Source organism: Fusarium oxysporum, chromosome 3 (assembly GCF_000149955.1).
Source record: "Fusarium oxysporum f. sp. lycopersici 4287 chromosome 3, whole genome shotgun sequence".
NCBI classification, from domain to species: domain Eukaryota; kingdom Fungi; phylum Ascomycota; class Sordariomycetes; order Hypocreales; family Nectriaceae; genus Fusarium; species Fusarium oxysporum.
The window spans coordinates 709,494-732,296 of record NC_030988.1 but is presented as its reverse complement, the minus strand read 5'-3'; the positions used below and the strand labels follow the sequence as shown (position 1 = coordinate 732,296).

The 22,803-nt window shown below is 47.1% G+C and overlaps 10 protein-coding genes across 10 annotated transcripts; 5 read left to right on the top strand and 5 right to left on the bottom strand.

Annotated features, from left to right (window-relative positions):
- Nucleotides 1-407: 407 nt before the first annotated feature.
- FOXG_12484 (uncharacterized protein) lies at nucleotides 408-2,980 on the top strand (the record flags this gene model as incomplete). The annotated part of the gene is made up of 8 exons (XM_018392278.1): nucleotides 408-752; nucleotides 828-1,394; nucleotides 1,503-1,820; nucleotides 1,882-1,936; nucleotides 2,000-2,026; nucleotides 2,099-2,600; nucleotides 2,663-2,718; nucleotides 2,749-2,980. The coding sequence occupies exons 1-8, from the start codon at nucleotides 575-577 to the stop codon at nucleotides 2,978-2,980; spliced, it is 1,935 nt and encodes a 644-aa protein (XP_018251844.1). The 5' UTR covers nucleotides 408-574.
- A 271-nt stretch (nucleotides 2,981-3,251) lies between these two features.
- FOXG_20927 (uncharacterized protein) lies at nucleotides 3,252-3,350 on the bottom strand (the record flags this gene model as incomplete). The annotated part of the gene is made up of 1 exon (XM_018401253.1): nucleotides 3,252-3,350. One exon carries the CDS (start codon nucleotides 3,348-3,350, stop codon nucleotides 3,252-3,254), a length of 99 nt encoding a protein of 32 aa, XP_018251843.1.
- Nucleotides 3,351-4,725: 1,375 nt separating this feature from the next.
- On the top strand, nucleotides 4,726-6,281 carry FOXG_12483 (uncharacterized protein). The gene is made up of 2 exons (XM_018392277.1): nucleotides 4,726-5,003; nucleotides 5,064-6,281. Exons 1-2 carry the CDS (start codon nucleotides 4,944-4,946, stop codon nucleotides 5,409-5,411), a joined length of 408 nt encoding a protein of 135 aa, XP_018251842.1. The 5' UTR covers nucleotides 4,726-4,943; the 3' UTR covers nucleotides 5,412-6,281.
- A 330-nt stretch (nucleotides 6,282-6,611) lies between these two features.
- On the bottom strand, nucleotides 6,612-7,345 carry FOXG_12482 (uncharacterized protein; the record flags this gene model as incomplete). The annotated part of the gene is made up of 2 exons (XM_018392276.1): nucleotides 6,612-7,201; nucleotides 7,249-7,345. 2 exons carry the CDS (start codon nucleotides 7,343-7,345, stop codon nucleotides 6,612-6,614), a joined length of 687 nt encoding a protein of 228 aa, XP_018251841.1.
- Nucleotides 7,346-7,744: 399 nt separating this feature from the next.
- Nucleotides 7,745-8,050, bottom strand: FOXG_12481 (uncharacterized protein; the record flags this gene model as incomplete). Its single annotated transcript, XM_018392275.1, has 1 exon — nucleotides 7,745-8,050. The coding sequence occupies one exon, from the start codon at nucleotides 8,048-8,050 to the stop codon at nucleotides 7,745-7,747; it is 306 nt and encodes a 101-aa protein (XP_018251840.1).
- Nucleotides 8,051-8,159: 109 nt separating this feature from the next.
- On the top strand, nucleotides 8,160-9,225 carry FOXG_20926 (uncharacterized protein; the record flags this gene model as incomplete). The annotated part of the gene is made up of 4 exons (XM_018401252.1): nucleotides 8,160-8,543; nucleotides 8,596-8,686; nucleotides 8,743-8,912; nucleotides 8,960-9,225. The coding sequence occupies 4 exons, from the start codon at nucleotides 8,160-8,162 to the stop codon at nucleotides 9,113-9,115; spliced, it is 801 nt and encodes a 266-aa protein (XP_018251839.1). The 3' UTR covers nucleotides 9,116-9,225.
- FOXG_12480 (uncharacterized protein) lies at nucleotides 9,187-11,245 on the bottom strand. Its single transcript, XM_018392274.1, has 3 exons — nucleotides 10,039-11,245; nucleotides 9,896-9,985; nucleotides 9,187-9,787 (listed from the first exon to the last, which is right to left on the bottom strand). The coding sequence occupies exon 1, from the start codon at nucleotides 11,231-11,233 to the stop codon at nucleotides 10,685-10,687; it is 549 nt and encodes a 182-aa protein (XP_018251838.1). The 5' UTR covers nucleotides 11,234-11,245; the 3' UTR covers nucleotides 9,187-9,787; nucleotides 9,896-9,985; nucleotides 10,039-10,684.
- Nucleotides 11,246-11,733: 488 nt separating this feature from the next.
- FOXG_20925 (uncharacterized protein) lies at nucleotides 11,734-12,743 on the bottom strand. The gene has a single exon (XM_018401251.1). It carries the CDS (start codon nucleotides 12,597-12,599, stop codon nucleotides 12,183-12,185), a length of 417 nt encoding a protein of 138 aa, XP_018251837.1. The 5' UTR covers nucleotides 12,600-12,743; the 3' UTR covers nucleotides 11,734-12,182.
- Nucleotides 12,744-12,969: 226 nt separating this feature from the next.
- On the top strand, nucleotides 12,970-13,776 carry FOXG_12479 (uncharacterized protein; the record flags this gene model as incomplete). The annotated part of the gene is made up of 1 exon (XM_018392273.1): nucleotides 12,970-13,776. One exon carries the CDS (start codon nucleotides 12,970-12,972, stop codon nucleotides 13,774-13,776), a length of 807 nt encoding a protein of 268 aa, XP_018251836.1.
- Nucleotides 13,777-15,506: 1,730 nt separating this feature from the next.
- Nucleotides 15,507-17,322, top strand: FOXG_20924 (uncharacterized protein). The gene has a single exon (XM_018401250.1). It carries the CDS (start codon nucleotides 15,515-15,517, stop codon nucleotides 17,141-17,143), a length of 1,629 nt encoding a protein of 542 aa, XP_018251835.1. The 5' UTR covers nucleotides 15,507-15,514; the 3' UTR covers nucleotides 17,144-17,322.
- Nucleotides 17,323-22,803: the final 5,481 nt, after the last annotated feature.

Genomic DNA, 22,803 nt, shown 5'->3' with positions numbered 1-22,803 from the left:
AGACGTATTCCGAAGGTGTAACAGGACTTCGCCCTACAAGCGAAACATTTGCCACGAGATAGCGAGTCAGACTTTCAGCGCAGAAATTAAGCATCTAGCGTTTCCAGAGATTTTTGATCATGTATTACAGAGGGCCATTCTTCCGCATGCAGACGTGGTCTGTATGTTTGTAGATGATATAGGGGGCATGGCAGAGTGCCTTTGCAGAATAGGGGCCTGGGTGAACAAGGGCTGTGCTAACGCTAGTGCCACAAGGCCCAGAATTGTCTTGATGTCGAGCCAAGAAATGCTGAAGCAGGATCAGAAAAAGCTCAGAGATTACTTGCAATGCCATGACAAAACAATGATAGAGCGTAGCTTCTCCAGCATCACGATTTTGGGGGTACCGAAAACCTCTGGCCGAGGGCGACGAAGACACGACCAACTAAACCGGCGGTGGCGTGTGCTCGGTAGTGAGATTTCGAGAGCACTGGAACTCAGCAGGCAGTACAGATGGAAAACCAACCATCTCTTCTCCGTTCATCATATCACCTTCTTCTTAGATAATAGCATAAGCACAGCGAACAGGCCCTTGATGGAGCCATATGACTTCATTCAAGCATCCCGTCTGATTAATCCGGTGGCTGATGGCTTATCCTGGCACCTTATTAACTTTATGAAAGAGTTTAAAACTCCGAGAGAGTTCAGAAATCATGCTGTTCCTCTGATCGCCTCTAGTTTCATACTGGACCACTTTCCGCCAGGAATGCACCGTAAGTTGAGAGATGAAGTTGATTCCATCTCTTTTACGATCCATCGACCTTTCTTCCCCATCTAACTCAATGTAGTGTTTGATCCGCGACAAGTATTCAGAGTACTTTACAAAGATTCTTGCCATAAAGCCATCGAGGGACTCGAAACGAGTCCTATCGGCTCTGTAGAGCTGGCGAAAGCCGTGAGCTGGATGGGCTGCAGCTTCTCGTCCCAATTTGTAGAGATTCAAGCGGCGGGATCATCACGCGACTGGCATGAGCAGCAATTAGCTAAACGAAAGGATATACTAAGCCAGTTCAAGTCTGAGGATACATGCTTCAGCTGTATAAGGCGACGGCCGCAGTATACCCTCCCGTGTGGGCATATGATCTGTCAGGTTTGTGTGCGGATATTCTCATCAACATCCATTACCGACCCTTGGCTCGTTGAGGTCAAGGCTTGCCCCGTGTGCACAGCCCCCACACATGACCTGACTATCAGGCTGGTGCCAGATACAAGTCGACTGAGAGTGTTGAGCATCGATGGTGGCGGAATACGAGGAGCCGCACCGTTGGGGTTTTTGAAAGCGCTGGAAGATGAAGTCGGCATCCCCAACTTTGCCATTCAAAGACATTTTGATGTGAAATTCGGGACCAGTTCTGGTAATTATCTCCTCCTTATTATCATAGAAGCCAGGCTGACATAGGGAAAAGGTGGGCTAATCGTCATGAGCTTGGATATCCTGGGCTGGACAGTGGATGAATGTCTAGACTATCTCAAAATGTTTGCAAACAAAGCTTTCCCCCCCCGAAGCTGTATACTACGCTTCATGTCCAAGGTTCCGCTGCTCTCAACTTTTACGCGCTTGACTCTCTTCTTCTTCACTTTACTGACGGATAGTAAATACTCGGCCAATGGCCTCGAAAGCCTTTTAATGGACACATATGGACTTCACAGGGGAATTACAGACTGTTCTTTCGCCTCCCATATCGGATCACACGTTGGGGTTACTTTGACTCGAGCCCGCGACGGTGCTGGGTTCATTGCTACGAACTACAACCAGGCGGGGTGCCGACCCGAGATACTAGGTACGTTTGCGGTGCAAAGCAGTATGGGATTGTGTTGGAAAACTCTGATACATCATCGCAGACTACTCACATCTGCCTTCCGGATGTGGGCAACAAGCAGTGAAGTGGTGGGAAGTGTAAGTTTTCATTGCAACCTTCCCCACTTAACTATAGCCCAATACTGATCCCTAAGTAAATAGGTTACGAGCCGCAACTTCTGCCCCTTAGTGAGTAATTTTGCATCGAAAGCTCCATTCTCATACTATCTCCAAACTCGGTCCAAGACTAATGCACCGTAGCTATTTCGACGGGAAACGAGTCAGTGGACACGGGATCTATCAGGATGGTGGTCTAGCGTTCAATAACCCAGCCTCCATCGCTTTGCGAGAGGCTGTCGCCCTGACTCCAGACGGGGCTGAGCCCAGTATCTTGTTATCGCTAGGGACGGGTTCATCTGCCCCGCTGAGAAAGTATCTCAGCATCGTATACGAAACATTCCCTTTCCGTGTGGGCAGGGCTTTGTGGCATCGCGTAAGCTCGAGAACATCGTGGGATACTCTTGTCGGACATCGAAGAAGTGACAGTAAATGTAACCTATATAGGCTTGATGATGACTCCGAACAAGAGAATCCTCTACTCGACGACGTCACACAGATAGACCCCGTGCATCAAAAGGCTAAGGAAATAGCGAAAGGTTCCCCAATACTTCCGAGCCTTGCTTGTAGCTTTAGTTCAGCATTGTTCTATTTTCAACTTGATGAATCGCATCCTACCTTCTTCCGCAATGGCCGCTATGAATGCGTAGGACAAATTTTGTGCAGGCTTAGATCACCATCGGTAGAATACTGTTCATTCATGAATAGACCTTCGCAGCTCCGGTCAATCCCTACTTCTCTAAGGTCCACCAGTTCCTCTCGCCGTGAGTCCAAAAGGTCGACTCCCTGGGCAGCAAGACCCTCCATCGCATCGACGAACGATTCCCCCTCGCCAAGAAGCCCACCGACGAGCTCTACCAAAATACGAGGGCTCTTAACCTCCTCCCATACCAACCGTTCAGTATTCAGTGGCTTGTCAGAAGGCAAAAGCTAGATGCAACCTTTGGTACACCAGAACATAAAAAGCGAAATAACAGAGAAACGCTAGAATCGCCCAGCTCGAAGCGCTTGAGGGTGAGGTATTGAAGGTAAAAATTTAGAATCAAACCTGGACTGCAGATACTCACGGTTTAAACAGAAAAGAAGAAAAAGAGAAAAAGAAACAGAATTTCCAATTTTAGATTACTATTATTCCTTACCAATTCGCATCTATTATCTTGTTCAGCCCGTGGGGCGAATCAGGAGTGACTCGTTGAGAACACATGAACACGAACCGAGGGCGCTACACTCGCTTTTAAAATATTGGACTGGCGCCATTGGAAAGTATGTACAAACATAGAATGCTAGGCGTTATCCTCTATTCGTCCACCAGAAGTTCCAGCCCGCAGATGTTAAGCTGGTCGACGGGGCTACCCTGCAGGATATCAACAACCTCATCCGATGGCACTGACGCCATGAGCGCAAATCGACTACACAAGCGGTATGCGAAGAATCAAAGCTCGAGAATTATTACTTCTCGATTTTAAACATAAGGACGGCTATATTTTTTGTCTCTTTGTGGCACCAGACCAAAGACTTTTACTGCCCCAACGTTCTCCGAACGGAGTTCAATAGAAAGTGCATAGTATAAAAGAAATCGGTGTAACGCGCCCTTCTTCCATAATTAGTTGACGCCTTGATGGGATGGATGCTCATTCTGCCGGCTGCAAGTGCAACAAGGTTGTAAATTTTAACGTTCCTAATCAAGCTAAGTTTGTACACCAAAGCTTTTGGTTGGACCAATCATAGTAGCCATTGACTGAAGAGCCCCATCGTCAGCGCGGCGGGTCGTTTGGTGGATGAAGCAATTTCGCAACAACTGCCGCAACGCGCGTGATCACCTCCTAGACCACACCCAGAAAGCAACGTCAACAGATCAAGAAGGAGAAAGTAAGAAAGCGTCGGAGACATCATTAGAACTATGTTAGTCTTCATTTGCACGTTGTAGGACATTTTGGGTTCCGTCTTCCTCCTGATTCTATTCACGTTAGTATTTTTGCGGGCGAGAACAGCAATACAAGATGAAACTTTGGATACTGAACCTGGAATGCGTTGTACGACAAGTGAATAAGACTCTACTTTGTATATATACCATTAAAAAACGCCTTGGCTCACACGATGGCCTTGCCAACTGGATGATACGATATAGCCACGTATGGTGAAGATGCGAGGAATAAACTATGTTCCGTCAGGAGATATAAAGGGTGTAATTGATTGTGTCACTCCAGAACCGTGCAAATCTTGCATACTTTTCTGTGTTTCGAAGTTGGGCAAGGAAGCCCCAGGTCCCGCCACTTTCCGCCTTTTACATAAGAGGTGAAGATAATCCCATATTCTCAGTACGTTTATGGTTGACACCCCTCGGCCGAGTGCTTGTGGACGGTCCACTTATCACCATAAGGTTCTGGTGAAGCTGGAAGGACGACTTAAGCGTAAGCTTCCAATCGGTTGCCATTCCTTCTTCATGTGGGACTCATTTCAGCTCTTTCGCCCATGACCCAGTCATGTTATATATAGTATTAATACGGACCACTGAACCCTTCCTAGAGAAACGAGAATATATATGGATCACACAGCCGGCGTAGATGAGGTTAGCTGAGTCCCTTCCTCGCAGCTCGCGTGCATACAGCCTACAGTCCTATAAGTGAAACGGCACATCAGCCGTATACATGTACCAAATACCCCCTTTGAAGAGGAGGTCAAGATCATTCTTGTTTTATGTATGTGCTGCAATCCAATGACTGACGCTGACCAGGGTCTAAAGAGAAAGAAAGAAAGAAAGAAAGAAAGAAAGAAAGGGAGACGATGTCCAGAAGCTGGTCCTTCCCAGACTGGCTTTTGTTAATTACATGGCAGTAACCTATATCGCAAATGTCCTATATGGGCCGGGAAAAGGCTCGTAATGTCGAGCAGACATAATAAGCTAGTTCGAAAGTGGTACCATAGATATAAAGCATAGGGCAACCCCGATTGTGAACTTTCAGTGTCCGCCCTTATGTGAGAACCGAAAATGACCGTGACCGAAGAAGATAAGTCTCCGACCTCGGCTCCTGAGTCGCGGGAAGTCCCTGTTCGTATACCATATTGAGTCAGGTGGTGTCTTGGAGCTTGCTGACATATTCGCCTGTAGTCCGTTGCCCACTACCCTTGCTATTATGACCCCGACATTCTGCAGCCCCATACGGCCCCAGACCCCAGCACCCCGGTCCCACTACTCCCGACTGCGATTTTGGAGCCAAACAAGGCGCCGCATAATTCTCAATTCATCAGTAGTCTTACTTCCGAGATGGTATGGGATACAACACCCATGACGGTTCCTACCTCTGTCGGAAGTTTATTAGAATGGGACAAAAGCCCGACGACGCCGATTACCACGCCTTCTGCCACGCCTACTCCTTCCCTCAGTAGCCAAAGTGCTCCAAATAGCATCCTCCTTGCGTGTGCATTGATTGGATTCGTGAGCATGTTCTTCTTGTAACAGCATTGTTACTTGCCATCTGAATCCTGCAGGCACTACTGCATGATTAGGCTAGTACCAATTTCTATTGCTGATATTAAATGTCTTGTGGAATTCTTGGAGCTGTTCTGTGGTATTGTAGAAAGGATATGAGCACAATGCTCGACAACAAAGTTGTTACTCAAGCGTGAGGGACCAGCTATATGAGTGGGTAGAAACTACATCAAAACATCAGTTTCTAAGTAAACGCTCTTTCTGTTAGTCTAGTGGACTGTGGCGCTGAGATCCTAGTGCTTGCCAATATGGTTTGACATACTGTAAATGCTGGTTATTAGTATAGGGGTGATTGAAAACAGAGCCCGCGTTTCGCCGTTGCAGGAAGACTACAAAGACCAGCTCCGGAAAGGAATACTACATTTTGAGCTGGCGGGATTTACACTCCAGAATACATCGATCGCAAACAAAGGAGGACGGAAACTTCTTTCAGCTCTCCCTGGTATACAGGATGGTGCGGGTCCAGCGTCAGTAGTCTATTATTGTAGTTTTAATGGAAATACCCCAAAACGGACTAAGCGTGGCGCATGCCATGTGCACAGATAAAGCCGAAATCAACTCCCGCCACGTCTCAGTCATAATAGCACCTCGAAGCTTCGGCGTCCGAGATGTGGAGATCCGTATCGAGACCGACTTACAATTACTTGCTTCTTATAAGGCACACCCTAAGTTGTCCTAATCTTCTTATCCGGCCCTATACGGTGTCTAAATTCCTTTGTGATCACTGTTGCTCATTCAAATGCTGTTAGTGAGTGTGAAGGGCAGGGATCGTGCTAGCGTCATTGGCACACTGGGCATGCGCCATATTTAGTCCGTTTTGGGGCACTGTCAATAACACTACAATAGTAAACTACTGACGTTGGATTTGCACCATCCTGTACCAAACCTGAACGTAGAAGAGCACGAATCTTCAACTGCTCAATAAGGTAGCCTATACGTGTATGATGAGCATCATATACTCAATTTCTGCTCCTCTACCTCTCCGCTAGATAGCGCAGATAGACTGAAGAACATGAGCTTCTATATCCATACATGGAGAACTAAATATCGGGATAGTTTGTGTCGGACTGGTTATGTATGGCCACTAGGTCTATTTATACTCTGTAACAACCGAGGACTCGTGAATTGTATTCCAGCAACACGAATGCCAAGTGATATGATAGAATTCTACGATTCTAAGGTCGTAGGTGAATCTTGTATCTGACTCGCCTCGCCATGACTAGTAAGTACCCTCGCACTCTCCCCTCTGATTCCATCAAGCATGTGCCCCATATCATTCAGTGACGCAAACACCCTCAGGAGACAAAACTCATAGTACTCCTTCATTTGAATAGCCAACTGAAGCTGGCCCGTACACTCCTGTAGTTGCTGAAGCATAGATTCATGCTGCAAGTTGGTATTTTGAAGTTCCAATTTCAACGCTCGAATCTCATCCTCATCTGTAGTAGAGCTAGAGCTAGAGGCAGAATCTAAAAGCGCAGGATCAATTATATAAGATTCTGAATTCTTTGTCTCGGGACTTAGCGCTGTGTTGGCATGGGCCTGGAAGGTGATATAATTTTGAGTCGCTGGGATGGCCTCGAAGCCGCGACCAACCTGCTCTATCAATCGGCGCTGGTCCCTGACGCCAGTATTGCTCAAGCCCTTGCAGAAGAGCGGCTTCATTTCAGCGACACAAATACGCCATTTGTAGCCTTCCTTCTCCGTATTGATGAGCCGGACCTGCTTTGGCTCTATGGAGATTCTCGTACGGTCGCCTGCAAAAGCATTAGTTAGTGGTAGGTAAACGAGGGAGGCTGTTTACGTATGTGATCTGCAAGTACTGCTCGGCAGCGAGCACGGGTGCGAATTCTATCTTCGCGGAGCTTGTTGCTCCTCCCAGTCGCTCTGTGCTCCGTCATGGTGGGTGATGGATCTTTCTCTTCCGTTATGGGTCAAAGAAAGCAGTGTGACCAGACCTAGACCGAGCATCAAGGAGTCCTCGAGAGAAACAGCTGTCAATACTAGGAGCAACCCGCTCTTGCCATTCAAACATTTGCTGATGTTCTGGAAGCCGACTCAGTTATACCTATTTCTCTGCCTACGTAAACTCCTATAACTCTCTGTTGCTGTTACGTATCTCTCCAGTGTAGAATACATTTCCATTTCGGACCAAACTCGCTTTCGTAAATATCGGAAGCCGGTTTTTTTTAAGACTTCAAATCAATTTCCCATCGTATACTTCGAGTGTCACGGACCTGCTTATGTAGACTGGGCCAGAAACGAAAATTGCCTCATTGGTACCTTAAAGCTACGGAACATCAAAACGCAGTACAGTTGGCAAGCCACTTGTTCTTTTCCATAGCAATACTACTGTCGGCGTCGATGCAAATATCCTCCAGCTGTTGGGCAGTCTTCGCCGACTGCTTTAGAGTCTCAAAGATTGAATCCCACTCTGTACGAAGCACTGCAAGCTCTTGATCCACTAGATTAATCTTGTACGCAACATCTTCCGCATTACTGTTTCCATTGTGAAACGCATATCTGGACAGTGAACCTGCAAGGTCTTCCAATCCAAAAGGGTCTTCAGAAGCCTGACTGGTATTTTGGTAGATCGAAGAGCCCATATTGCATGTAATAAAGAATGTATAACAGCGCACACTGCTCGACTAGAGATTGCTACTCACAACCAGCCCCGGACCCTCTCTTATAGGTCGCCCCAATTTAAAGGCGGCAATGGTAGGCCCAGGACTACGGCGCAAAACGCCTTTTCGTCGCGAACGGCAGCCAATTGGAAGGGCAACCCCAGCTCTATACTATGAAAATCGTGATCCCAAACTGGACTACTTCCCATCTATTCCAACAAAGACGAGCGGCAAAGCCTGGATTGCCCAGCATCGAGACAATGGTATCCGCCAAATTGTGACAATTAAAGAACTTCAAACTACAAGGATTCGTAATATCAGACAACTCACATCTGTCACGCATCCGAATATCGCTGAACCTTTGTCCTTCTATCAAACGGGTGAGCGGCTCTTCGTCGTTCATCCCTTCGTCTCCCTGGAACTGTTCGATCTGCTACCCTTGTGGCCCAGAGAGATAGCCAGCGCCATGAAACAGGTGAGCAGAGTATGGTCCCCTACAAACGATTCTATCATTCTAAAATGACAAGTTCGTCCTGGGCGTACAGTATCTAATGAATAGTGGAGTGATGTTCTCCATTGAGGTCGTCCAGATTGGACTCGATGGCGTTATCAAGATAGGTGAGTTGCCCTAAAGGATAAGGTGGAATTTTCTCTTATCTATTGCCATGGTCTAGTTCTCGACTGGAATCTTGAGCCCGAGGTTGGACAAGCAGTTCGAGAAGCTAACAGACAGTATCTCCTACCGTATATTCAAAACATGATGGCCGTAATGACGGCAAGTAGCCAAGGATTGCCAGAATCTGCGCATAGTTTTGCTTGCTCACAAATCCTTCCTGATATAGACGTAAGTACCATACGTGGAGATTTGAGTGCCAGTCTGACGCATAGAAGCATCCATTTATATCGGGAGCCGGGGGTCCTATGATGCTACGGAAGGCTGCCGAGTTTGCACAGCAAAAACAAGTTCTGGCAGCACGAATTTGTCAAGGATGCGATAATCTCAGCTCGTCTTATGCATGCGTTAGTAGTGCAGGGGTCGATCTCTGATCCTATACACGCACTCCAGTTCTACAATAAAAATCATAAAGAAGAAGAAGAAATAAATGAATAGAATTATAGTATTGAACACTTTGTACATATAGAAGCATGATGTTGGGAGCTGTTTATCATTCACAATGGTTGTTGCAACTTTGCAACCGAAGATGCTGCCAGCGTCCCCCACCGCACACTGCCAAGAAATAAACATGATTTAGTGATTTACCATGACTATTGCTTCAGCCTTCTAGTCTGCCCTCCAATGTTTCCCTCAATCCCCCTGCCACCCACTTCTTTTCTGCTTTCTCATATTCTTTTGACCTCTGAGAAAGGTCAACCCAAATCGAGAATGACTGAGAATTGGTGAGATGATAGAATTGAGCAAACCCAAATGGCAAAATCCATAGAAACTGCAATTGGTAGGACCACTGGTGACACAACCTTTCGTGACTATTGCCTGCCTGCCTCCACCACTTTACAAGAGTTAACATAACTCATTGGGGTTGAGGGGCTTCAGGTTTGAGCCCTTGTTTGATCGCATATGCAATGACTACAACCAATATCATGCAGTTCAGGATTTGTGGCCCGACAAAGAAGATCAGGAAAGCCACAAGACGCGCCTGCTGCTTCGAGAGGATGAAATTCGCGATGCCTATACGCCCCAAAAAATACAACGCGAGAGACCTTTTATATGTCAGTAAAAGTATCACAGTTTGAGATACTGGCCCGGTGAGCCTTTTTGGTATCTTGGCGACACACCCGGGCTACATAGGATTCTGAATTATCACCTACAGGATAACGCGGCGAGCCATTTGAGCGAGGCTTATCCACCATACGAGTGCCAGAGTCAATAGACCAAGTGCAAGTGGTGACACCTTTCCACTACCATGAACGTCATTCCCAGGGCCCGAGAAGAACTCACTGATCTTACTTGCCAGTTCGTCACTTGAAATATTTCGCTGCTGGTCCTTCAACCCTGTCATCATAGATTGGAGTATTGCACCTGCGGAATCAAATATTGTAGAGGCAAGAAGAGAGTTGATGGAACTGGATCCCGAGTTCCACTGTCTTGCTCTCGTGAGTAGTTCGTACACTTGCCACATCGTAACATACAGTGCTGAATGTCCCCGTCCTGGAGCATCGGCTGCTTTAGCCTCCGGGCTATCTTTTGTTTCTGGCATCAGAATATAATAGAGTTGTATTTAATGTAGAGGATGAGGACCTTAGGTGCCCTTTTATCTACGTGGCCTCGTATTTCTCATATCCATCATTCGGCTCCGTTCAGCACATACCAATCTCCTAGCCCGATATCCGGCAATGTCTGGAATGCAATCGGTATGTACACAATTCGATAACAACCAGCTTGAGTAGGACAATTTCCTTTCGCAAGACGGTGCTTGGAAGGATTCACCAGCTTAAGTTATGTACAACACCGTATATTGGGCAGATCAACATATTGTGGTGACTAAAACACCCCCGATCAGCGATATCATATCTCAACCATTCTCTCCCTACCTATGCTCACTATCTTCCACCTACTCAAGTGCTTCTGTAGAACGCAAGCCGAGATACTATTGCTGGTTAAGATGCGCTAAGCTTTCTTTTCTTCGCGGTCTCGTCTTGCATATTCCAGTCTCTGGTCGCCACGTTGACTTGTTGATCCCGAGTCTGTTCAATCATTCCACTCAGATGGGTCACTTCGTCTGTCAGGCGGTGTATTGAATGGTGAAGCGATGTGATGATAAAGTTTTGTGTTCTAATCGTTCCACTCAGTTGAGTCACTTCCTCGGTCAAACGGTAGACTGAATCATGAAGCGAAGTGATGACAAAGCTTTGTGTTCTGATAGTACTGTCTCTCTCCTCCAGTAGCTTGATGTATTCTCCAATTGTCTGCTTGTGTTGGTCTATCTCCATACTCAGGATATCTATTTCGATGTCTTGTTCATCGAGCTTGGCCTCGATGTGTGCTCGGTCTGCTGGAGGGATAGAGATGGGAACAAGAGTAGAGACAGCTTCTGCCTTGCCAGCAGTGACACTGGACAGGCTCTGCGCTGAACCTTCACCCCATAGCTTTGTCGGGATGATAGGCACTACTTGTTCATGCGTGGGCTGAACCGAATCTACCTCCATCTTGGCGGTCTGTAGAGAACAACATCTTTCTAGTGGTTTCAGGGGCGTTGTTCTTAAATAGATGCTCATCCATCGGCAGTCAATGTTTCTAGAAAGCCTTGGAGTGACATACTTTTGGCCAGTGGCCGAAAAGAGAATTGTGGCGTCAGTGGTTTAATTATGAATGAGTTTAATGGGTTTGTAAAGTACATTTTTGGGTTCAGTTTCTAAAAGTTCATCTTTGATTGCTTTTCTTACCTGAAAAAAATAGTAAGACTATTAACATCGAGAGGAGACTAAACTAAAATTCTCCTCCATTACCAGAACTCTCTACTTACTATACTTATCTATCAGAGTTGACCGCCTTGTTTAAAGTTAGGTAATGGGCACAGTCTACAGTATTTTGGAACCCCTTAAATCTTGCCACTTTGGTGAACTTTGCCCCGTCATAAATCCATGCGATGACTAACCAAAAGCACCTCTCCATGATATCAAATCCGTCACTGCGATCCTGATTTTGGCTGTCTCTGCGCCTTTGCGCTAGTGTAATCAAGTATGCGATTAGTACTATTTGCCCTACTACTGCTACTAATATGGTTGTAGGTACTTCTTTTGGTCCGCTTCATCGAGTTACGGATGGGTGGAGATCGTGCCCTTGACCTAGGAATAACCTCGATGATACTGTATGCACACAACAACCTGGATACATAATGCCTAACAAGTCTGCAAATTCGTACGGAACAATAGCTCTTTCGGCACTGAGTAGTATATTCTAAAAAGAAGCGAGCCAAACACTTTTCGCTTAGGCCTTTCTTCCTTATTGCTCTTCCGTCCTACTCACGTCTGGCCTTTTGTTTTTGGCTTGCCGTTGGCGACCTGCATTCCACCAACATATGGTATGATGTTTATGCCCAAGGCGAAACATTCTCTCATTCTCCCCTTTCTGAAACGAGCTTCCCAAAGGCTATTATTAAACGTCACTACCTTGCAATCCTTCATTTTCGGGTGATTGCGCCGAAGTGTCGTTCTCCGAAACAGTGCTGGCTTGGCTATTTGAATTCGAGATCTCATATTTGAATAAGTTCACCGACAGTGCCGGGTCTATGGCAATCTCGTCAGCTGCGTTGTTTGAATCACTGCCGCCCCCAACCGTGAGCCGTAGCGATCTGATTATCTGGTCTTGGTTCTCGATCATTCGGCGGTACATTGCCTCATAAGCATCGAGATAGTCCCTACGATTCTCAAGGAAACCTATCTGGGGTCGGAGCTGTTCATTTTCCAACCCTACCTGGCTACCTATCTGCAGCTGATGCTGCAAATCGGCCCAGAATCGTTCCGTAATCGGACCGTGCTTATCATGGTCCATGATGTTATACTGGGCTGACATGATTCGGTGGCGGCAAAGAAGAGTCGCAAGTAAGAGAGGAGGTTGTTCGAGGAGAGAGAAGAATTAGCCTGAAATTTATCATAAAAGTCGACTCAGTCTGATATATGAATCCCAACGCGCAGGATTATAATTTCATGACCCCACCCATATTGGCTCTGTAGTCTTTTGGCGCTCGAAGTATCTCTGATGCCACACTTGGTCCCTCATCAATCGTTATCAAGTGTTTTACGACCATAACAATACTCGCGTTATCCTCTCCTCTGCCGACTTAGGATAGCTTAAACCCATTGGTAGCTACTACTTATGTAGTATTCCAAAGAACCCATTTCACTATTCTGAGAAACCTCCCATAGTTCTTTCAGCTTCTTCTATGTCGGATCGAACAGATGATTTTCGGTCAATGAGAAGGGCGCCGCCAAAACGGCGCTCTGCATATGCCTCGCTCAAGAGCAAAATCGATGAAGTGATAGATTCATTCAGGGGCGTTGCAGAGAGACAACATGCTCAAAGCCTGGATGACCAATGCTACGAAGATAGTATAGACTTTCAGCATCTCCTGCCATACTCTCCTAGGTCTCACGTAGCTCCAAAGCTAGTGGCTGACGCCAACGAGCTTTCATCATTGTGTCATAGAAGTCTAGTATCTGAGTCTATGGCTTCCTCCGCTTCCATCATCTACAAACCAGAAGACCCATGGTTGAAGAGATTGGATGAAATGGGCCGTTCAGAGGGCCACCTCCATGGGGAGTCCCGCACATCAAGTCATTCAAAAAGTGGTTCAGCTCATTCTTTTGCGTGGAAGCCGTTGCCTTCTACGAGCCAAGCGAGCCAGGCATCTGGGTACATCACGCGCCCCGGCTCATGTCCTCCAGTCCCAGGCCATCAGGGATCAGCTAGAGCTGGTCGGGAGTCCAAGTTGCGGTTCTCACTCCCCCCGAAAGAGTCTGCTACTAGCCAATGGTCGGATAGCGAAGATGGGATGACTTGGATGAAGGGCTACAAGCGGCGGCTATCTCGAATCAAGTCAAGAGCGACTAGATACTTTCGCGAGTTCGTTCTTGACGAGGATGAGCAAGAATTCTTTCATACCCGTAGAAGCATGGCTTTGAGCAGCGGCGTAAACTGTAATACGACCACTGCGCCTCTCCGAGCGCACAAACAGCATGCCAGATGGTAAATGAGCACTCCGCATAGTTTTTAGTCGCAAGAACGATAAGGTACGATTATTTTGTAATATCATATTCGTTCGAGGTAAAGTATTAAGCTTTTTGCGCTTTCTGTCTTGAGCATGACATAAGCTCGCGTCTCTAGTGAGGCTTTGAGGTACCGTCAGGTATTAAGCGTATTCGGGCCATCGATACAATTGCGTGCATTCACGTTGTTATTCCGTTGAAGCTATGCCCCTTGGGGGTTTTTTTCATTCTGGCGCGCAATCTTCAACATCCCTGCTTGCACGTGTTGCTCCAGCACTGGTTTGATAGGTGTGTTGCCTTACTTTGGCAATCATAGCATACCTGTAATTAGCGAGAAATGAGACCTTTTCTGCTTGTCGCTGTTTTCTCATGTAGGCGGGTGTTGAATAAAAATGTGTTGTATGGAGATTCTTACAGTGTGGATTTCTTAGACTATACCCTATCAGCCTACCGTCCTGGTTTTGTCTCTGCTTGTTTTTCGTTTTATCTTAACTTATATATTAACCTCGGCTCTAAAATCTTGTCTAGACATAAACTGAAGCCTCTGAAGTGTCCTTCCTATTTATACATCGAGATTGACTGTACGGGACATAGCAACAATCACGTCGGGCCATGCTTGTCGCTTTGCCCGTTGCAAAATTCTTTCCATGACGGCTCCAATTGCTTATAGCCGCCAATGTGCGGCACGCACAGCAGAGGGGCCGTATTATAGAGGGTTAAGAGAGATTTGATTCTATGCTAAAAGGGGGCCGGCGAAGCTCCTTCTATACGAAAGGGAGCACCGGGTCCAGGTCAGGTAAGTGACCCAGTTAGGCCTAACCCACGTTTTGACACCATGCCGTTTCGCAGGTGGCAGCAGGAAAACACAAAACATGTGGCCGGAAAGAGTCTCTTTTTAGTTTCTGCCGATCAGGACCTCTGCCCTATAGGCCATTTAGTCATCGAATATAGTGCCCACGAAGTCTTGTCATCTCCGTAATGATCGGGAGGGGACATTTCACATGCCCATGCCTCTGTGACAGCTGAACCACATGGGCTCATTTCTCGCACGATAGGAATTGAACATGTTGGACTAGATTTGGTGCTGCATCTGGCTTGTTTGAGGCCTGGGCGACGTGTAGGTCGGGACCTTTTGGCTGCGTGTGTTGACATTTCAGTGGAAGGCTTTCGTAAGAGCTGAAAGGAAGAGTTTCACGCCGCAGGAGCGGGAAGAGGCAACGATTCGTTGATTGTTGTTGAACAGATGTTGAAGTAGCACATGAAAGCAGGAATTGCTTGAGGTCTCGCGCCAAAAATGGGGAAGCCTTGAAAGGGCAGACTTTGGACAGAATGATATGTATAGTATTTTTGGGACTTCACTTTCTACTGTAACCTTTGCTTTTTGTTTCACATTAATACCTGGCTAAACTAGTCAATTTTCTTATGCTTTACGGACCTGAAACGTGCAAGAGTGAAAGTCTAGTAGAAGATCTTATCAGACCCAGCACAGTCTGCGACATTTCCGCAGGTTATGACATATTATATCCTTGACAATATTGTACGTGTTAGAAACACGGCGGGCTTGTCCTTGTAAGAAAAGAAGTTTTTTAAGAAAAAAAAGCAGAAAAAGAAACTAAACAAAAAAGAAAAGGTCACAGATCTGTCCTTAAGACTTTTTAGCAAGATATAAATACAAGCCGGTATACTTTCCCTATTGCAATTTATCCTCTGGCTTCGATAACAATGGACAGCAAGTGCTCTCACTCCCTAATTGCAGGCCCACTGTCAGCAAGTATGATTTCTGAGATTCATACTGCATATACCATGGCCAAGAAGCTCTACCCTTCATGGAAATCTCTAGAGCATACTAAACAGATTCATAATAGTTTATTAGCAGAAAAGCTATCTTGGACAAGGTACCGGCAAACGTTTGCATCAGTACAGGCTCCCGATGGCCTCATAGTCTCTTTCTCCCTGAGCGAGCTGGCCAAGGCGGGAGAGATCGATTCTGACAGCTTTAAAATGTATCTCGACCTCTTAAGAGGATCTGCCAGACGCGTAACAGTAACGAAAGTAGTCGGGAAGGGAGAACATGAGGCTTTCGTGTCAACTCTTGATCCAAGCAAAGCATGGATTATACCAGTCCAGCATGAGCATGGATGGTCATTCAGTGTACTTAGGTCTGGTAATAAGCACTGGTATGAAGGTGGCCTAATCTCGGCACCTGCGAATATATCAGAAAGATCCTCAACCCAAACACAACATGACAGAAGTGCAGCGTATGTATTACTCGGCATTCGGTTACTTGCCCAAGGACTACCACAAGTAGATTTGGAAGATTTTGGGACCCTGAGCAATAGTTTGGCAAACTGGTGCACACGATTGTTGGTGGAGCTGTCCTGTAGAAGGCTTGACCCGGACGATGCGAGCGTTTCAGAACAATACCATAAGATCGAACAATATTATGATACGGAACAAGAAGGTGACTCAGAGTTGGCTCAATACTGTCGCGAAGTGGCGGGGTTCACTGGTGAAAATCTGCCTCCCAACGCGTATGCATCTGCATCTGCCATGCGGAGAAGCCTGCCGCGTAACACAAACATGCCTCCATCCCGGGCTAGCCGAAGCCCTCTTTCCAACACCTCTACTTCTTCAAGTACTAGTGTTAACAGTCCTTCGTCCTCTCCTTTGCCAGACATGGCTACCACGGAAGACGATATTGATATGAAAAATATTTTGGCGATATTGAGTAGTGCAGCCCTAGCAGTGAGGACGTTCGGGCCTAATACAAAGAGCTACGAGGTGCTTTTAGACATTCTTTCACAGGAGAGAATCGACCCGTGCTTTCACTTGCGAAGATGTAAACAGCAACTGTACAGCAAGTTTATAGAGGAAGGCTTGGATGGGGACAGATCGAGTGAGGACAGCTCTAGTGGACATGACATGGTTGGGGTTAACTCGGAGTCACTACGTAGAGAAGCTAAACAATGGGAAAGGATACGGGACTGGTGTAACAGGAAATGTGTGTCAGAATCCAGTATCCTGTGCGCCATTCCAAAAAGTGAGGCATGGAATTGCGCTGGACTGGAGAAGTTATGTGACCGTCTGATGGACGACGAAGACAGACTTGGAGACCTTCTCAAGAAGGCAGGGGAGTTATGCGACGCAATCATAGCCTGCGATTTGCCGCCACATCTGCTGCCAGTGGAAGTCTTTCGAGGAAAGGAAAATAATGCGTTCGATGAGGCGCAATTTGCCGCTTTTGTTGACCTAAATGGAGGAAAGATTGAGACTCCAAGATCGCCGCAACGAGGCAAGAGAACGGCAAAAGGCGAAAGACAAAGCGGCAGGATCATTAAACAAAGGAGATAGGAAGTATTGAAAGTTGTTTGAGATTTTATGGTGATTGAACAATGTAGGATACTATGTACTACAGTGCTGAACACCTCTACCTTTCGCTTTACCATAATATTCTCTTTAGAAGATCCGGCGTAGAGACACTTTGCAATACAAATCTACATAGTCAGCAGATGAGCTATATAAATTTTGGCGCTCTTATGTATATGTAAGCAACTTTTTACATAAAAGAAGTACCTAGAAGTAACAGTGCTACATAGAGAGTCCAAGGAAGTGGAGATAGCTCGATAGTGTGAGATAGAAGTACTCTCTTTACTCGGTTGAGCGGACACTATAAGAAGCAAAAGATGCGCCAGATCCCAGTGCGTACACCGTGTCTAGGGAACATGTGTTTGAGATGTGTAAACCCCCCTTCATTGACAAGAATTGTTGTAGGAGAGGAAGCTATAGATGTTTAGCATTGTATCCCGCAAGCAACAGAGGTCGATCCTTGACACCTCCTCTGGTTCTTCCACTTTCTCCCGTTCCCCCTTATAGCCCCCAGCCCCCACTTTTATTTTTCCCCTCGCTTCTTTTATTTCGAATTTATCTCGCAGAAGAGAGACAGAAGTACAAGTTTTGCGGCTCGGCAAAACCTCCAGGCGATGTGCAAAGACAAGACAATCATGTGCAAATTATGCAACTCGGTTGATGTGAAACATCGAAACTTGCACTATATAGGCCGTAACTACGCACGATACTTGTTCCACTTCAAAGGGTATAGTACTCCCTCATGGTTTTATTTAAAGGAATGTTGTCTTGCAACAGCTTTGATCAGTGCCGTTCGCCCTTCCAATTTATAGCACAGCATGCAACAAGATCATTCTGCAGCGGCGCCGCTGGTATATGCTATTGTACTAGGGTCTTTGGTCTTATTCATCATAGTCCGATCTCTGCTTCAGGTTGCGTTTGAGCTTTTCTTTGGGCCAATCAGCTCCATTTGGGAGGCAAGGCGGGCTCACCCATTCACTCTGAGACTGAGAAATTGGGTGGCAAAACACTTCATCTACAAAAGCTTTTTTTCCCGAGCAAGTTTCCATAGTCGAGGCTGGTCATTTGCCATTGCTCTATACGTAACTGCCAGTCTTTGTTGCGTCTTGGTCAAAGCTGCAGATATCGCTGAGGTCGGTGTCCGGGCTGGGCATGTTACTTTGATAAATCTTCTCCTTCTATTCACCGGCCCATGTCTACACTTTGCTGCTGATGTGGCAGGATTCTCACTGCGAACCCAGAAACAAATTCATGCCGCTGCAGGTTACACAGTCGCGATAGTAGCTACCATCCACACATTCGCCTTACTTTCCAGAACACAGTCATTTCCTGTTGCGACGCCCAGCAACCTATTCGCTATCTTGGTCAGTAGTCTACACTTAGCTAGGCCTTACCCCCCCTAACGATCGAGCAGTCCATTTCTGCTATCCTCCTACTTCTAGTTCCCATATCACCACTCTCGAGGTTTCTGCCGTATGAGTTGCTGCTGCTTATTCACCATGTGCTTCCGTACTTCCTAGGCTATTTCGTCTGGAGGCACATACCCCATAAGAACCTCCTGCCACGTCTCTACACTTACATCTTGCTGGGGGTATTTTCTCTGGCACTCTTAGCGCAACTGACTATTACTCTAATCAGGTGCCGGTTTTGGTTCCATTCCGTGTTGTTTATATTGCGCAGTAGTGCTGGGTGAAAATGTATTTTTATGAAACTTGGTTGTTCATTATTGAGCTGAGAGTTATTCTCGGGTTTATATCTCTAGATGATTGTATCTAGGACTTTGAACTTTAAATCTAGGACTTTCAGACTAACAGTCTGAATCCTGAAGGGAAGGGGATTCCCGGATTTTCCAACACGCCCCCATCCACCTTGTCTTCAGGGCACAGAGTCATCGTGGACTTCAGTACTCCAAATAATACGACCTGCTTCCTCGATCGGACATGCACTGACTCGAATTGCTTCTAGAAAGTGACCGTGGCTGACGGCGTTCAATGGTTTAGTGAGTCCGTCTGCTACCTGCTCATGTGTGCTGACGTATTGCACATCAATATTCCCGGCTTCAACTTCTTCTCGGATATGGTGCTTGGTTAACGGAATGTGCTTTGTCCGTTGGTGAAGCTCAGGGTTTCTGCATAGCTTTAGGGAACCCTGGTTGTCGCCGTTCAGTGGGATAGGCATATGTAGCGGAAGGAGCAGTTCAGAGAAGAGGTTCCTAGTCCAGGCCAATTCTCTGGCACACTGGGAGAGTGCTGTATATTCAGCCTCGGTAGTCGATAGTGCCACTGTTTCGTGCCGTTTGGCCCTCCATGAGACTGTAGATCCTTCAAGTTGAACAAGCCATCCAAACGTCGATCTTCCCGTAACAGTGTCGCCTTTCCAATCCGAGTCGGCCCAAGCTGTGATGCTCCAAGCGGATTCAGGATCTTTCTTGACGCCCCCAAGCACCAGGCCGTGGTCTCTTGTCTGCTGTAGATAGCGGAGACCTCTTTTGATCATTCGTGAATGTGTTGGTGATGGATTCGACATGTATCTTGAGAGTACCGAGAGTAGGAAAGCTAAATCGGGTCTGGTTTGGGTCATTCCATACATCAGCGAGCCGGTTTTCGAGCTATAGTCTTCTCGTTCTTCTGGAGAAGCCGAGTCGCCATTGTCTCTTGGTTGCAGTGTCGAGAGTGAATTTCGCTCCATCGGGGTCTTGACCGGTCGACAATCCTCTAAGCCGAATTTCTTCAGTATTCTGGTAAAATATGCATCCTGGGAAAGGTAGATCAGCCTTGAGTTCCTGTCTCGGGTTATTCTTACTCCAAGAAAATGGCTGGCGGGACCGAGATCAGTCATTGTGAAGATCTCTCCCAGGCGGGCTTTGTACCCTTGGATTGCTTCCTTGTTGCTGCCCATGATGAGGAAGTCATCCACATATGTGATGATGATCACTCCCGTTGTGGGATTGTGATATACGGCCGTGTCAGACGTTACTTGTCGAAAGTCAAGGGATTCCAAGGCCTCCTTCAGCTTCTTTTGCCATTGCCGAGGCGCCTGTTTGAGTCCATAGAGGGATTTGATCAGTTTGCAGATCTTCTCGGTTGAGAATCCTGGCGGACGGTCTTCTGGGTGTTGGTCGAAATACTCTACAAGCCCTTCCGGCATTTCGATGAAGACTTCTTCCTCGAGGTCCCCTTCCAGGAACGCCGTCGACACGTCCATCTGCTCAATCTCCCAGTCAAGACAGGCAGCAACGGTGAGGAGGATTCTCCAAGTCGCCGCTTTGGCAACAGAGGCAAAGGTCTGGTTGTAGTCAAAGCCGAACTGTTGTTCAAAGCCTCTGACCACCAGCCGCGCCTTGAACTTGTCGAGGTTGCCGTCCTCGTTTTTCTTGACCTTGAATACCCATTTGACGGTAAGTGGCCTATTGTGAGCTTGGTTGCGGTCCAGCATGCGCCAAGTTCCTTTCGTGAGGAGACTGCGCAGCTCACTGTGTATTGCTCTGAGCCAATGCTCCCTTTGCGGACCTTGAAGCGCTTCAGTCATTGTTTTGGGCTCAGTGATCACCTCTTTTCGGAGATCGGGCAGCTTAGCTGATGTCATGGATGTTGTCGTCTGTCCATGCTGAGGATTATGCACCTCAGCATGCTGAAGATTGTTCACTTCAGACCTTTGTGGCCTTGGAGTCTTTGTCTGCTCCGTGACGGACTGTGGCCGGCTTGAGATGGGAGCTCCGTTCTTGCGGATTTCCGGCTCAACATCATGCTCAGTTTCGGTCAGGAGTTCTGTCTCCCCAACCTTTTCGTAGAATTGTACATTTGCAGAACGGACGATCTGATGTCCCTTCCTGCGAGAGGGCACCCAGCAGGTGTAGATCTGTGAACCTTCCATGCATAGGTAGATTCCAGCCTCTCCTCTTGGGCCAAACTTGTGTGATCTCAATCTTCGTTCCTGCGGTATGTGTATCGTGACTTGTGAGCCGCAGATTCGTTCTCCGGACAGATCCGGCTTGTTGTCTTGTCCGGGGAAGGCCTCGTTGAGAAAGCTTTCCATGGGAGTGAGGCCATCAATTGCCCTGGTGGCTGTCACGTTTGTCTTGCGCACCATATCTTCCAGGACCAATGGCCAGAGCTCTATCGGGATTCTTTCCGATTCCATGGTTGCTCTGACTTTGTCAAAGATGATGCGGTTAGAGCGCTCAGCAACTCCGTTAAATTCAGGAGTATATGGTGTCGTCTTGATGATCTTGACGCCGTGAGTGTACTCGAGGTTTTTGAGAGACGCACCATAGAGCTCAGAGCCGCCATCCATTTGGATTGCGTACACTCGGATGCCATACTGAGTTCGTATCTTGGAGATGAGCTGGCCTAGAAGTTCCGAAGCCATCCCCTTCCTCGTGAACGTGTAGGCCCATCTCATTCTATGCCTGTCATCTGTGGCAATCATTCCCCATCGTTCGCCTCTAATGCCCGGTGGATTGACTTTGAAGGTGTCAACATGAATGAACCCGGCCCTGGAGGCTCGTTTCCGTTTATTTCGCGGAGTCCATCGTAGGGCCTTTGCGATGTCGCAGGCGAGGCAGTAATTGAAAGGCTGATGGTCGTGGTGGCCGTCACAGTACATTCCTCTGGTCATTTTGGCAGTCTGTGACACCTGATATGCGTTAACATGGCCGAGTCTTCGGTGCCAAAGGTCGACATTCAGGCATTGGTTTGATGAAGCAGTGTGATGATTGCATGGTTCTGGCTGGAGTTCCGAGACGGCCTGGTTTGAAACAGTAGTCTTTCCGACCTCAGTGTTCACGTACAGACCGTCCCTTCCTATGCGGAGGAGACCAAAGACATCTCCTGTTGGGTCGTACATGTCGTTCCCGTCTATCCAGCCGCCGTTCTTGTATAGCCTGAGTCCTGACATGACATTTACCGGAAACTCAGGGATGAACAGCGTGTCTTTGAGGTTAATTGTGACCTGCTCACCCCATTTGTTTATGAAGCAAATTTTGACTGTCCCCTTACCGAATGGGTACACCTTCCCACCGCCCGTAACGAGGACCGTTCGGGTTGCAGGCTGCAGTTCTGTGAATAGGCTTTGGTCGTTGCAGATGTGGACTGATGAACCTGTGTCGAACAGCCATTCTGCGGTTGAAGAGATGTTATCAAGGGAGACTTTACACGTCTCTGTATTGTCCATAGGTAGCTCGTCTGAGACGCTGTCTTCAAGAATCAGAAAAGATCGCTCAACTGTCATGTGATTTGATTCCTTGATATGGAGATTCTTGGTGCTGTCGCGTTGAAGATCATGCTCCATGAGTTCCTTGGCGAGACGGACTGCCCAGTCGGGTCGCTTATCCTTATGGGCGAACCAACAATCATTTTCATGATGTCCTCTCTTCTTGCAGTTCGTGCAGGTATGTTCCTTGTTCTTGCCGACTCGATGATTGGTTTCCTGGCTAGACTTGTTCGCGGCTCGCTGGTTCTTTGAAGATCCTCTCCTCCGGCCACTTGCCTCTTGCTTTCTTGCGGCCGGGCCCTTCCTTCCAGTCTTTTTACTGTGAGCCCAGTACGTGGAGGCAGTACCATGACTGTCATCATCATCTGATGACCTGTTTTCATCAATGAGATCTTGCTGCATTGATCGTAGTGTTGGCGGATGCTCCGAGCGTA